The following is a 15,287-nucleotide window of genomic DNA, read 5'->3' as shown; positions in this document are numbered from 1 at the left end:
CCTTCAGTAGCCCCAGGAACAAAGAAAGCTTTTTGGTTACATAACCAGAGTCAAAGTGCTTCTACTGACTTAGAAATAGCTATGTCTAGTTTTGAAAGGACTGTCCTCAGACTGTATCTGTTTCTTAGGGTCCTACCCCATCTTGTGCTGACCCTGCCCCCATCTTTCCTTTGTCTTCCTCTTATACTCGTATTTTGCACACAGATACAGAGCTCAGCACCCCCAAAGATGATAGACTGTCTCTCTTCCCAGCATCTGCTTGAATTCACAAACTGATCCTCTTGGTTTGGCTATGTGCCGAGTCCGTTACTGTGGTCAAGGACTTGGGGCCAGGTGGCACATGCCTGTCTCAAAGCACGCTGGGAAGAGTACCAGTCTGGACACAAAACAATAGCTGAGAGAATGACAAATCTCAGGCATCTGCCCTGACACCCCTTAGCAAGAAAAAATGAAAGGAGGCAGACTAGAAGCCTTGAGATTTCTGGGTATTCTGTTTATTTGTAATGACATCATCACGACCATACTAAGACAGGAAAGCAAAGACATCAGAACATGACTTGTTCTCATGGAACCAGAGCCATGGACCATGCCACAAGGGCCCCTAAAAGTTTCTATGGGTGCCAATGTACAATACATAGCTAGGTTGGTGAAAGGTGGCCTATAAATGGGGCTGCCATGCAAACCTAGCAGAAAAGAATGAAGCTCAGTTACTGTGTCTAAAAACCTTTGCAGAAAATGAGACCCTAAGAAGATAAAGACTCTTTAGGAAAAAAGTATATAAGAAATGAGCATGCCATCAAATGTTATAAAAAAGCATATTACGTTTATCAATGACGTTTGAAAGAGACAGTATCTGTAGTAAGGATGTACCATGCAGGGTGGCCCTGGTAGATTCCCCCAGCCCAATTATGCCAGGTGTGGTAAAACATGCTTTTAATATGTACACTACAGAGGTAAAGAAAGAAGAAGAAGAATTCAAGGTCAGCCTTGGCTACTTAGTATATTTGAGACCAGCATGGCCTATATAAGACCCTGTTTCTAAATAAATAAGAATAAAAATAAAGAGGCAGTATTATGTGATGTGATAGACACTGTTTTCTCTCTTGATTTGAGTTGGCTTGGATCACTCCAGTGAGCCTTGAATAGCTGGTATAGCCTTCAAGTTTCTTATGCTCATAATTTTATCTAGTGGCTAAAACCTTACCATCAGGTGCCGATATCTCGGGTGACACTGCAGCTGAGCAGTTGCCTTATAAGCATCTGATATTTTCCCCCTGTGAAAGTGAGCGGAGTAAGGAGTAAATCAGGGAAGTCAGGGCTCTGTTTTGTTTGATGTCAGCATAAAGTCCAATTCCTTTGCTAACTATATTCTACCTCGAACCACCCAATCCCTGCTGTGCATGCCCTTGACTCATGCCCTTCACATGAGAGAACCGCCTTCATCACATTTAGCTGCTCTGAGATTTGCATCTCCCAACATGATGTGTAGACAGGAATGTGAGAAAGATTTGTGGGGGCACAGGGACACAGGGACACAGGGACAAGTAGGCAGGAGTGGGAGGTAAATAAAAGAAACCTTAATAGTGATTAATGTGCATTGTATGTAATTGTCAAAGAACAAATTTAATTTTTAAAAGAAATATATATATATATATAATGGAAAATGTAAGCCGCCCAAAGAACATACCAAACAGCACAAAGATCTTTCCTAACTCCATCTTTTCTCTTTTTCCCCCAGACTATGTCAGAGCGTCACGATGACTATGCAAGGTAACAGTACAACCTCTCCTTTGTTCCCAAACATCAGCTCCTCCTGGGTGCACAGCCCCTCAGAGGCAGGGCTGCCCTCGGGGACAGTCACTCACTTGGGCAGCTACAACATTTCGCAAGCAGCTGGGAATTTCTCCTCGAACGACACCTCCAGCGACCCTCTCGGGGGTCACACCATCTGGCAAGTGGTCTTCATCGCCTTACTAACAGGCTTCCTGGCGTTGGTGACCATCATCGGCAACATCCTTGTCATCGTGGCTTTCAAGGTCAACAAACAGCTGAAGACGGTCAACAACTACTTCCTGTTGAGCCTGGCCTGTGCAGACCTGATCATTGGGGTCATTTCCATGAACCTGTTCACCACCTACATCATCATGAACCGCTGGGCACTGGGGAACCTAGCCTGCGACCTCTGGCTCTCCATTGACTACGTGGCCAGCAACGCTTCTGTCATGAACCTGCTGGTCATCAGCTTTGACAGGTACTTTTCCATCACGAGGCCGCTCACCTACCGAGCCAAACGAACAACAAAGCGAGCCGGCGTGATGATCGGTCTGGCTTGGGTCATCTCCTTTGTCCTGTGGGCTCCTGCCATCTTGTTCTGGCAGTACTTTGTAGGGAAGAGAACTGTGCCCCCGGGAGAATGTTTCATTCAGTTCCTGACCGAGCCCACCATCACCTTCGGCACGGCGATCGCTGCCTTTTATATGCCTGTCACCATCATGACTATTTTATACTGGAGGATCTATAAGGAAACTGAGAAGCGTACCAAAGAGCTGGCTGGGCTACAGGCTTCCGGGACAGAAGCCGAGGCAGAAAACTTCGTCCACCCCACCGGTAGTTCTCGGAGCTGCAGCAGCTACGAACTACAGCAGCAAAGTATGAGGCATTCATCCAGGAGGAAGTACGGCCGCTGTCGCCTCTGGTTCACGACCAAGAGCTGGAAGCCCAGCGCTGAGCAGATAGACCAAGACCACAGCAGCAGCGACAGCTGGAATAACAATGACGCTGCTGCCTCCCTGGAAAACTCGGCCTCCTCTGACGAAGAGGACATTGGCTCGGAGACCAGAGCCATTTACTCTATTGTGCTCAAGCTTCCGGGTCACAGCACCATCCTCAACTCTACCCAGCTACCCTCCTCAGACAGCCTGCAGGTGCCGGACGAGGACCTGGGGGCCGCTGACGTGGAGAGGAGTGCCAACAAGGCCCAGGAGGGCACGGATGGCGGGGACAACTGTCAGAAGAGCTTCCCCAAGCTGCCCATGCAGCTAGAGTCTGCTGTGGACACAGCCAAGACCTCCGACACCAACTCCTCGGGGGACAAGACTGCGGCCGCCCTACCTCTGTCCTTCAAGGAGGCCACGCTGGCTAAGAGGTTTGCTCTGAAGACCAGAAGTCAGATCACCAAGCGGAAAAGGATGTCACTCATCAAGGAGAAGAAGGCGGCCCAGACCCTCAGTGCCATCTTGCTGGCCTTCATCATCACATGGACCCCGTACAACATCATGGTCCTGGTGAACACCTTCTGTGACAGCTGCATACCCAAAACCTATTGGAACCTAGGCTACTGGCTCTGCTACATCAACAGCACCGTGAACCCCGTGTGCTACGCCCTGTGCAACAAGACGTTCAGAACTACCTTCAAGATGCTTCTTTTGTGCCAGTGTGACAAGAGGAAGAGACGTAAACAGCAGTACCAGCAGAGACAGTCAGTCATTTTTCACAAGCGAGTGCCCGAGCAGGCCTTGTAGGAAAAGGGCTTATCGACAGCAGTGACCACACACGCACATCAGCCCACGAAGCCTAGCGGGAGCCTGGCACGGGGTAGGAGGCCATTCCTGATGGTGATAAAAAAAAAGGGGGGGGCGGGGTGTTATCAGCCACACAGGAGAGAAGCTGCCTGTTTACCGACCCATTGAATAACTGGTTTTGGTCCAACGCCAATTCAGCAGGAAAGAAAGAAAAACGCGCGGCTGAGCATACAGAAATGTATTCTGAAACAGACTCTTACATGTCCTGTTTTGTTTTGTCTCTTAAAGAGAAAAGAAAAAAAATATTGTCTCGAAGCAAGTACCCTCTGAAATCGGTTTGCCTGGGTCTTTTCATTCCCCTTGGGTCTGGAATCATTCGCTGGCGGGCCTCGCTGCACTTATTGCCGTGTGTTCTTCCCACGGGTCCCAAAGTGTAACATCCAGACGCCCCCCCCACCCCACCTCCATGAAGCACGGCAGGCCTGACAGTCTGTGGTTCTGAGTTATTCAGTATACTTGCGAAGCTGATAACTCTTGTCCCCGATCAGCTTCCGTCCCCTTTCGGTGTGTTGTTATGCACTCCATTTGTGGATTTGACTCTTGGTTCTTGCAAAGTACTGTCTTGTGCAGTTCAAGTTTCATGCAAATAAAATTGTATATGAGTAACATGCATACCTATATATGTGTGGGTTCCGCACGCACACACATAGTGTATATAACGTGATGGGGGGACACTGAACTGGCGAAGCGTTCCTCCTGTTGTATGCTTTCAGTACTTTGGTAACTGAAACCCTCCAGGATTCATGTGACATGAGAGTGAAGTAAAGCCCAGTTTAATGCTGTCTTGGTTTGGGGTTTTTGACACTGGAGCTATTTTCCACAATCTACGCTGAAGAAGAATATCCAACACAGGGAAGCCTTCTCGGCGATCCCATGCTAGACGCCCAGTCCGGAGCGGCAGTCGGCACCACGGCTTGACTGGACTCTGAGCGCATGCTGTCTCCCACGCTGTTAGCTCTGCTGACAGAGCTAACCCGGGGCCCCTCCGAGCTCAAAAGAATGAACTTCTGTACATGTTTGAATTTAGTCGTCCAAATCTGAATGTTTCAAAACAAAATTTCTGGCATCTAAACTGCTTGGAAACTCAACCCTAGAGTCACTTTTGAATGTCACATACAGCAATATATCTACATTTACATGGAAAAGCAAAGGAAATACTGTGCTGACGGGAAGTATTGTATTTCATTTCCTGCCACCTGACACCTTCTGAAAGAAAGTAGGGCTTACCTTCTGTCATGGTGGATGTCCAGAAAGCCATGCATCCTCTGAAGAAAGAATTGCACTTGAAAAAGTATTGCTTCAAAATTGATTTCTTTCCATGTGACCACCGAATTTTTGCATTATTCTTTGAAGTGCACCGTGTTTTCTCCGGGGGGAAGTGTCTGCTGCTCTCATTCTCCTGGCTGCTGTGTTGTTGGGTTCTTTTTTTTTTTTTTTTTTTTTCCTTCTGCTGAGACTGTGTGGGGAGTGGGTGGGGTGGGGGTGGGGTGGGAGGGCTATGGAGAACCCTTCCCTTGTGCAGGGCATCTGTCCATGTTGTGAACCCAGAGCTGGGGCCAAAGCTGCTTTTGTATTCAGTGTGAGGTGGTGTTTACAGCTGACTTTGACATCAGTGGGTGTGTTCTCAGTGGTATGTCTGTACCTGAACTATTTAATGTCGTGTCATGTTTATATAAAGAATATTTATGCATACTTTACCATGTGTTTATTTAGTGCTGATAGGTGACTCCCTCCACCAGGGTATCCTTTGACATTGACTCTTTAGGGTCCACTTGAGTCACACCAAGTGTCCACTGGGCTTTTTTGTGTAGCTAAGAAGAAAACAATCACCTGGTTGCCATCTGAGAGACCTGAACCTTTCCAGGTAGTAAGCGCTGTCACTGAAAAACCGCTCTTTAGCTAAGTGATGTGACCTAACAAAGCGATCCTCCTCCTTCATGTCTGAAGCCACACTGCAAGGAACCAAGAGAAAATCCACATCATCATAAGGATTTTCTTCTCATTTTTTGGCCCTCATTTAATCAAAGAACAAGAAAAGCCAGAGACTATTTTCTCCCTCGTATAGTGATGTACAAAAGGCGTGTTTTCTACCTATGAGGCACCCAGTAAGCTACTGCATCTATATTTTGTCACTCAAGTTGGCTGGGCACGGCTAAATATGTGATTTCTTCTTCAAGTCTCCCTGTATATCATCAGTAATTCCAATCTCTCTGGAAACTCCCATTCTGCCCCATCCTCAAAGGGTTCTTCCTTATATTAAAAAAAAAAAAAAAAAAGTTAATAGAGAAGCCCAGAGCTTGAGCAGAAATTCAAGAGTGAATTAAGATTCTACTTAAATATCATTATCTCCAGATTCTTGTCCAAGATGGGAATAATTACCAAAAAAGAAAAAGAAAAAACCCCACCAACAAACCCTAACTCTCCTTCTTAGCTATTGGGTTCATTATGATGGATGAGCCTCTTAAGGGCAAAAGCTGCTTCTAATCTCTCCTGACTGTTTATGGAAAGGTATGTCCAACTGTTGGGTCATTTTCAGAGAAGAAAAACAAATAAAATGGATTCTTCTGAAATGAAGAGCTTAGAAGTTTAAGTGAGGGTTCAGCGGTTGAGCATTTGTTAACTGTGCGGGTTACATGGCATTTCTTGAGCTGGCACCCAGCACGCACAAAAAATCAAACTCCTTATCCTCAGCCTCAGAACAGAACTACTCTGTCCCATAGGAACGAGGCTTGTGGAGATTTAATTGAAAGAGGAAAATAATTAAACCTAAAGTCCACCACATATGGAGCCATTGAGAGAGCTTCTCCTTCCCCATCCCCGGCCCCGTTTGTCTGTCTCTTTTTCCCTGTGTCTCTCTTCCTCTTTATCTTCCTCTTTCTTTGTGTCTCCCTCTGTTTGTCTCTGTAGTTTTCTGCCTCTCTGTGTCTTTCTGTCTTGTGCTCACTTACACATACACCCTATACTTGTAGAGGCACACACATACACCACACACACGTGTACAGACACACACACCACAAACACTCACACCACACACACACATATACACACACTCACATACACCCACACACACATATACACACACTCACACACACCACACACACACACACCACACACACACATATACACACACTCACACACACCACACACACATATACACACACTCACACACACCACACACACACACACCACACACACACACACACTCACACACACCACACACACACACCACACACACACATATATACACACTCACACACACCACACACACACACACCACACACACACACATATACACACACACACACCACTCACACACATACTCACACCACACACACATATACCACACACACACACACACACTCCTCTTTAATATATATTATATCTGGACTCTAAGAGAAAGAAAAAAATAAGCGTTGGACATGGAAGTGACAAAAGATCTAGAAAAGCACAGCAACTAACGTCCTTTTCTAATCTTTGCCATGCTGGAGTGGGCAGGTAGACCTTCCTCTTCTACAGAGGACGCGGGCACTCTGGCTGGCCCGTGAGAGTGGAATGCAGTTGCGATGAGCTGAAGAGGTGGCTGCCCAGCCCTGGAGAGAGACCTAGGATTTCCAACCCAGCAGCAAAGACTGGCACACACGAGGGTGATAGCCAGAAACAGCAAGCCAGGGTGAGAAGACTCAAAGATCAGGACCCTGAGCTCCGTTGGCAGAGGGCTTGTTTGGCATGCACTCTGCCCTGGCTCCAACCCCCACCATTGCATGTAGCAGGTGCAGCAGTGCATGCCTGGAGTCCCAGCACTCAGGAGATGGAAGCAGGAGAAGATCCAAGGTCATCTCCTCCGGCTCCATGCAGAGTTCGAGGCCAGCCTAGGAGAGATACATCAGACTCTGTCTTGAGATGAGCAAAAGAATACAGGGCCATCTCATCAGGAAACTAGGCCGTTTGTCTGAGGACAGATTACAGCAGGACAGTCTAGCCGATGAGGAGCCCTGAGTCCTGCATCTGTTTCTGTCACGTCTAGTCACGTGTCCTCAGATCCACCTGTCAGTTAATGCAACCCTCTGGGTTCCCTCCCAGTGTGTAAACGAATACCTCTAACTCACTTCCTGGTGTCAAGCAGGTCAGGCTGAAGAGGGATGTGAACAACTGTGCTGATCAACACACCTGCTGAACATTCCAGGCTCTGAGTACCCACAGATATTTCAACATGACCTGAATCTCAAAAAGTCCCTTTGTTTCGCTTTTATCTAGTACATGTGGCCAAACGTGCTACAGCAGAGGTCAGAGGGCATTTTAGAACGGACCCACCATGTCAGTTCCAGCGATGATCACCCAGGCATTAGGCATTGTGGAAAGCGTCTTTACCCACCGGGCCCTCTCCATGGCCAGAACCTAAAGAACCACTGAGGCCTGTCAGAATGCCGGCAGCCCGTTGTTTCTAAAGCCACTCTGAGTGTGAACACACTCACCTTAGCCCAGCTGGCCCCCAGGTAGTAGACATTGGTTTCAGGACTAAAACTGTGCAAAGTATAACCATCAAAAGAGTTACCCTTTTAAAGGTTGGGATTGTCCTTTTCTCAACCTAAACTAGGCTCTTTCTGCCACTTCCCCTGAATGGGTTGGGTTGTTTTTTGTGTTTTTGTTTGTTTGTTTTGTTTTTCACGGTGCAAGGGTGAAGCAGATCCGTCTAAACAGTGTCAGTTCCCAGCTCATTCTAGGCTCAAGGGCAACTTTACTGCCTCTCTAGGGACTTAAGTCACACACTCTGTTGTTTTCCTGCCTCTACATAGTCAGCCTCTAAGGACTGAGGGGATGGCTCAGTGAGCAGTGCTTGCCTTGGGAACACCAGGCCCTGAGTTTGAGGCCCAAGCCCAAAGGCAAGCATGGCATAAGCAGAGGCGAGAACATTCCTTGGGGTTTGCTATCCTCAGTCTTACCCAATTGGTGAATTCTAGGACACACACACACACACACACACACACACACACACACACACACACACTTATACCTACACATATGTGCATTAAAAAAGATAGGGCTGGGTATTAATAAATTGCTCAGAGGGTAGAGATACTTGCCCCCTCCCCCAAGCCTGATGACCTGAGTTTGGTCACCAGATCCAATGGGAAAGGGAGAACCAACGCCCACTGATTTCCCTCTGATCTCCACACATGGGCACACACAAAGTGCAACTGGGATGCACTTTCACCCATAGCCTCCCCTGCACACTTTTCATGGTGCAAAGCCTCAACTCTTCGCTATGATGCCTTCAGCCCTGTGTCCCACTGCTACTCTGGCTGTGCCTTCACCAGTGCCTTCTCTTCCATGCCTTCAAAACCAGTACCACCTTGTTGTGAGGAGGGCCTGGGGAACCAAAGAAACATGAGCTTTCTCCTTGCGCCAGCAGGGGGAAGATTGTTGATGTAGCACACCCTTGCATGTCATTTGTCTTGGCTGGGAAGTTGCTGACTGAGAATCTTCTTTCCTTTGTGTATGTGTGTGTTCATCGTGTTTGTGTGCACATGTGGAGGGGTGCATTCAGAGGCCAGAAGTCGATGTCAGGTATTAGATTTATCTTCCACCTTGTTTACGGGGACAGGGTTGCTCACACAGACCTGGAGCCCACGGATTCAGGTGACTCCCTTGCCAACCAGCCCTCGGGATATTTTTACCTTCAATACCCATCACTTTGATCACAGATACACACTCCCATCTGGCTTTTTGTATCGGTACCTGGCATCCAAACTTGGGTCCTTGTACTTGCTGAGCCATCTCCTCGTTTCTTTTCAGGAGACCCACCAGGTTTGGTGCAGACAGGAGGGAGAGTCACGTGGAAAAGAGCACATCTCACACTGGTCTCTGCTGTCGGGACTCAGGGGCATGAATCTGAACCAGACACCCTCATACATCTAAGGCATATAGGTGGATAGAGGAGCCACCACACACACACACACACACACACACACACACACACACACACACACACACACAAGAAAGTAGCTTTGTTAGCAAAAGGCACGTACTGAGTTTGTATGCCCAGCTATGCCAGAGGTGCAGGATTTCACCTATAGCATTGGTTTGTTTTGAGACAGGGTCTCATGTAGCCCAGGTTGGCCTCAAAATTGCTATGTAGCAGTACATGAAGACACATTACTCCGGATCCTCCACCTCCCAAGTTGGCCAGCTTAATCTCACCTCTCTTATTCCCTCGTGGCCACCATTCCTTCAAGGCAATGTCAAAAATCTGTGCATCCTTCAACCTACAGACAAGTCATGTATGCTATAAGATGATGCCTGTGAGTTTGTGGTGACTTTGACTCGAAATCTCACAGTGAAATAAGGAAATGGTTCAACTGCCCTTCAGCTACATGTACATGTGTGTTTCTGTGTGCAATGTTTCCACCTTTAAAATATGTTTTATTTATCAACGTAACTTAGAAGTCATGAGAGCAAAGTAGGAAAGTGATGGCACAGTCCTTCAGGAAACACCGGAGGGTTGAAGTTGACTTTCTGTCACTCCCAAGTGATGGGATCACCAGTTTGTACCACCATGTCTATCTGGCAAGGCCAGTGCGATCTCTACACTTCTGAGGTACAGTAAACCTTAGGTGCCCAAATCCAAACAGGCCTCTAAGTGGTACACGCGCCTCCCCGTGCCTGGAAGCATCAGTGAGTACGTGGAAGCTGTGGCTGGGTCTAGTATAGCACAGAATCCTCTGGACCTGGCTGGCTGTGTTGTGGGGCTGCCCAGAAGGGGAAGGATCAGGACAGGATTAGAAAAAAATGAGGGAAAGCTAAGACCACTCAGCAGTGGTCACTTCTGTCAGCTGTCACCTCTCGGGTCAGCGCTCTCTCTGCAGGTAGCTTTAGAACCCCATCAAGAGACCAGACTGGAAGTCAGTGTTTTCCTAGGCAGCATTTTTTTTAATTGTCACTCTAGGCCTGGGAATAGGATCAGCACCATTAGCTTGAGTGGCTAGAAGAAGGAGGAGGAGAGGAGACGTGTGATGATGGGCTATGCCAAGGGCCCGTCTGTCCCTGAGCTTCGTCCCTACTGGCTTCACGTTCAGCCTTTCTTCAGACTTCACAGAAGCCCATGCAAGACACTGGCCAAAACACTTCTCTTTTTTTCTGTCTTATTAGAAATAAGACCTGATTCAACCATTCTTTGTCAGGGTCGGAGCTGAACAAATCATCAGCGTTCCTTCTGTCATCCTTGCCCACTGGACCCAACTCTTTCTGGGCCTTATGTCTCCTGAAACCCAGAAATAAGTGCTGTTCAGTTTAGACCAGTTATATCAACCTAAATATATTGATTTAAGACCTTCCACTTTCTGAACTCTTGAAAGAAACTAACCTGTGCATTATTATACAAATGGCATCTCTCATTAGCCAACTGTTGGCCAACTGCAGATGAGTTCCAAAGATAAAACCAAGTGCAAAAACAGAGAAAAATAAGTAACACTATTATAAAGAAAATAAAAACTGCTGAGGAGATAATAAACTGGGATGGTAGTCTGTGGTCATAATCCCTATACCCATGAGGTGGAGGCAGGAGAGTCAGAAGTTCCAGGTCCTATCAGGGATTTTCTACCAAGCCTGACAGCTTGACCCACGCAGTGGGAGGAGACAACCAACTTGCACAAGTTCTCCTCTGACCTCCACAGGCTCACCAAGGTATGTGAACACCCACACACATACACACACACACAGACACACACACACACACACACACACACACACACACAGACACACACACAAAGGGGGGATACAAAAATGAATATGTACTTTTAAATTTGTTAAAACAAAACAAGTGCAAGGTCACCCTAGGCCACATAGGGTGTTCAAGACCAGCCTAGAACACATGAGATCTGATCTCCAAAAATAAAAGACTGAAGTGACAACAGCGGAGGAGAAACAGTAGGATCTTCCCCATTTTCTCCTTCAGGGTCCTGAACAGACAGATGAGAAGATGAGGTGACGTGTATCTCTAATCCTAGCACTCCTCAGCAAGATGGGAGACTGACACAGAAGAATTATGTACCATGAGATGCACACACGCACACAGAGATGGGGGACACGAGATTTTAAAAATAGAATCCCAGGCTGAGGATGTAGGTCAGTCATAGTACACTTGCCTATCATGTAATGCCCTTGGCATCATGCATAGGAAGCTAGTAGACCATTGTCAGGGTTAGAGGACATTAGGGCTCTCCATAATCAACTCCTCTCCATAACCAAGAGTTTATAAAGCAAGGGGACGGGGTCCTATCTTTGCCTCTGGGTGGAACTGCCGAAGTCACAAATGAATAGCTACCTGGTTCTAGGAGGCCCAAATTTTACAAGATAACTTATTTTGTGGAAAGCTTTCTGATAAAGAGCAAGAGCAGACCATCGCCCACCCCCCCAAGGCCCAATCAGAAGGGTTTGTCAGGGATGGAGAGATGACTCAGCCATTAAAGGCTAGGCTCACAACCAAAAGGGTTTGTTGATCACCTGGACGGTGGCTACAGAGATGGCTCAGCAGTTAAGAGATCTTCTCATTGTTTTTGTAGAGGACCAGGATTGGGTTTCCAGCACCTGATTCAGGAGGCTCACAACCCTCTGTAACTCCAGCTCCAAGAGACCTGAAACCCTCTTGTGGCGTCCATGGCACTTTCACACATGTGGTACATAAACTCATGCAGGTAATACCTACATATGCATAAGTAAAAAATAAGTAAATATGTTTTTAAAAAGAAATCACCTCCTCAGGAATTCTACCTGGTACAGAGACTAGAAAATCATGTGAGTCAGCCAGGCTTGGTGGTGCACACCTGTAATCCCAGCATTCCAGGAAGCAGATCTCTGGTGAGTTTGAGGCCAGCCTGGTCCACAAAATGAGTCCAGGACAGCCAAGGCTACACAGACAAACCCTGTCTCCAAAATAAAGGAGAAAAGATAAAAGAAAAAAAAGATCATATAAAGCCTACAGTGTAGACCAGCGCAATGGCATTTTGGCCACTGTCTACTCTCGCTGCTTGAGAGGGTTGTCACACAGTGTCCTCTACACTACCCTCTGTAGGCTTTCTATGGTAATCACAAGGATCAGGAAGCTGGGAGGAAGCCAGAGAAAAGCCCTAGTCACAGCATGCCAAATAAACAAACTAGTAAATAAGAAAGATAAGGGAGAAAGGAAAGAAAAATACTTTCTTCAGACATTCACATGCCTGTCATGCCCGCACTAGAAGGCTGTGTTACTTAGGAGTAGTCAGTAAATTGATAACTTCTATCTTTAAATATATAGTTTATGATTTTTAGCAGAAAAGTTTAAACACCATATAATGTATCCCTCTTAATATGTCAAAATTATTGAGCATGGGGGGAGGGGAAGGGAAGGAGGCTGGAGAGATGGCTCAGTGGTTAAGAGCACTGTCTGCTCTTCCAGAGGTCCTGAGTTCAATTCCTGGCAACCACATGGTAGCTCACAACCATCTATAATGTAATCTGATGCCCTTTTCTGGCATGCAAGTGTAGATGCAGGTAGAGCACTCACATACATAATAAAATAAATATTTTTAAAAATTACTGAGCCTGGCAAACATACTACCCTTTAAGAGTCCCACTGTCTTAGCTACCTTTTTATTGTTGTAGCAAACACTGTGATTCAGGAAGTTTATAATAGAAAGGATTTAATTTCGTGCTTATGGTACATAGAGTGAGTCTTCCATGACAGGGAAGCCAGGTCAGCTGGTGCCGGAAGCAGCTGGTCATGTTGCGCCCACAATCAGAGACAAAGAGCAATGGATGGATACTGTTACTCAGCTCATTTCTTCACTTACACAGAGCAGGAGCCTAGCCAGAGGATGGTGCCGCACATGGTGGGTGTGTCTTCCTGCACCAATTAATACGATCAAGATAATGCCCTGGACAGATATGCACAAACACCCACCTCCCGGGTGACTCTAGACTCCGCCAGGTCAACAATTAACACTGACCATCGCGCCTCCCACATGCGTCACCAAATGATGACTCCATCAGTGGACTAATCCGCTGGTTAGGTAGAGCCTTCCTGGTCGAATCCAAATGCTGGGGACCAAGTCTTCAGCACATGCGCCTTTAAGAGGTTAGTGGCATTTCATGTCTAAACTGTTAAACACTCCAGTTGTCACATTGTTTTTTGGTTTTGGGGTTTTTTGTTTTGTTTTGCTTTTTAATGAATAGAGAAACAATCCAAGACAAAAATAACATCCCACAAAACATGGCTACTTTAACCAGGGTTCCTTTACCAGGATGGCACATCTGCTAATGTGCTAGGGGGGAGCCGTGACCACCTAGCAGAATATAGAATTTCCTGTAAGAGCACATGATGTAGATCGGAGGAGCATGGGTTTTATGGTTTAAAAGTGTGAAATACCTCCAACAGACTCATGTGCTGACCACTTGGTCCCAAGACGGTGCGCCATTTTGAGAGGAAATGCTAGGAGGTGAGGCCTACTGGAGGAAGTAGGCTACTGAAGCAGTACCTGATCCCTGCTCTTCTTTTCTCCTTCCTCTTCTCTTCCACTTCTTACTCCCTCCCTTCCTCTTCCTCACCCCCCCCTCTTACTCATCTTCTCCCTCGTTTTCCTCTCTTGTCCCTCCTCCTCCTTTCTACCCCCCTCCATGAGATAAAGAACCTCTGCCACCCCACCCTGTAGCCACCATGACATCCTACTAAAGCAACTGGGGACTAAACCCCGTGAAGTGGTGGGCCAAATTAAATCTTTTGCCACTTAGGTGGTTCCTGCGGGGATTTTGGACACAGCTACGGAAAGCTGATGCGAACAGGCAGCCATCTGAACCACATCTAGTTCAGAGAACAATGCGGAACACAACCTCCAGGCAAACTTGGCCTTTGAACTCCCAGCAACTTGTGTCTGTAAGTTTCCTGTGATCGTGTAGGTAACATGCCAGTTAAATTCATTGGTTTGCCGAGCTATCCTTGAATGGTATTGTTTCTTTGGACTCCTGTTGGTTGCCTATGTGGGTAAGGAGACAATTGTTCATCTCCCCAGGAAAAGTTAACCATGACTGATGCAGAAAACAAAACTCAAGTTTAAGTAAATCACCCATAGGCACCCATGTCACCCATGTCACACCCAACCTCAACATCTATGCTAACTGCATCAGCCGCTGTCTGCCAAAACCACAAGACCTGAGTGTGTGTGCTGGGGTGAGGGGCTGGCTCCAGAGACTCATTGCTTGCTCTCTGACAGCACAAGCCAGTATCTAGGATGGACACATAGGTTCCCTCTACGATACAGTGCAGAGAGAAAAGTTATTCCGTTTGCTCTAGCTGCAGCCAGGAGAAAGGGAAGACAGCGTGGGACAGCACAAATGCAACCGAGTGTTTGGTTGGTAGGACACGTGTGCTCACAGCCTAGCAGGCAGCCACGTCAGGCGATGTGCCTGGGAAGGAGAGGAGCTGCTTGTCCTGTGTGGCCTTTGTCTACCAAAGTGTGTGTCTCTTTCAGAGGAAATGTTCAGACGGACCACTTCCATATCAGCGCCACCTGATTCTTCTGCCTGGGTTATTTTCATCTGTGATGTGGGCATGTGTGTGTGTGGTGTGTGCACACGTATGCGCTGCTGAAGACCACGGCTAGGCCTTGGACTCTGAGAGATATATCCCAAACTCACTAGTCCCCAACCTGGCATTATCACTGTCACGTCTGTGTGACA

General features: G+C 47.1%; 1 protein-coding gene across 1 annotated transcript in view; it reads left to right on the top strand.

Annotated features, from left to right (window-relative positions):
- The window catches only part of Chrm3 (cholinergic receptor muscarinic 3), a 250,711-nt gene extending 247,089 nt beyond the window's left edge, over nucleotides 1-3,622 (top strand). Inside the window, exon 2 of the mRNA XM_051151475.1 lies at nucleotides 1,739-3,622. Within this exon, the coding sequence (XP_051007432.1) occupies nucleotides 1,758-3,521 (1,764 nt within the window). The 5' untranslated portion in view covers nucleotides 1,739-1,757 and the 3' untranslated portion in view covers nucleotides 3,522-3,622. The remainder of the gene's footprint in view (nucleotides 1-1,738) is intronic.
- The last annotated feature ends 11,665 nt before the right edge of the window (nucleotides 3,623-15,287 follow it).

Source organism: Acomys russatus, chromosome 9, assembly GCF_903995435.1.
Source record: "Acomys russatus chromosome 9, mAcoRus1.1, whole genome shotgun sequence".
NCBI lineage: Eukaryota > Metazoa > Chordata > Mammalia > Rodentia > Muridae > Acomys > Acomys russatus.
Note: the sequence above shows the minus strand (reverse complement) of the source record. Positions and strands in the feature narration are given on the sequence as shown.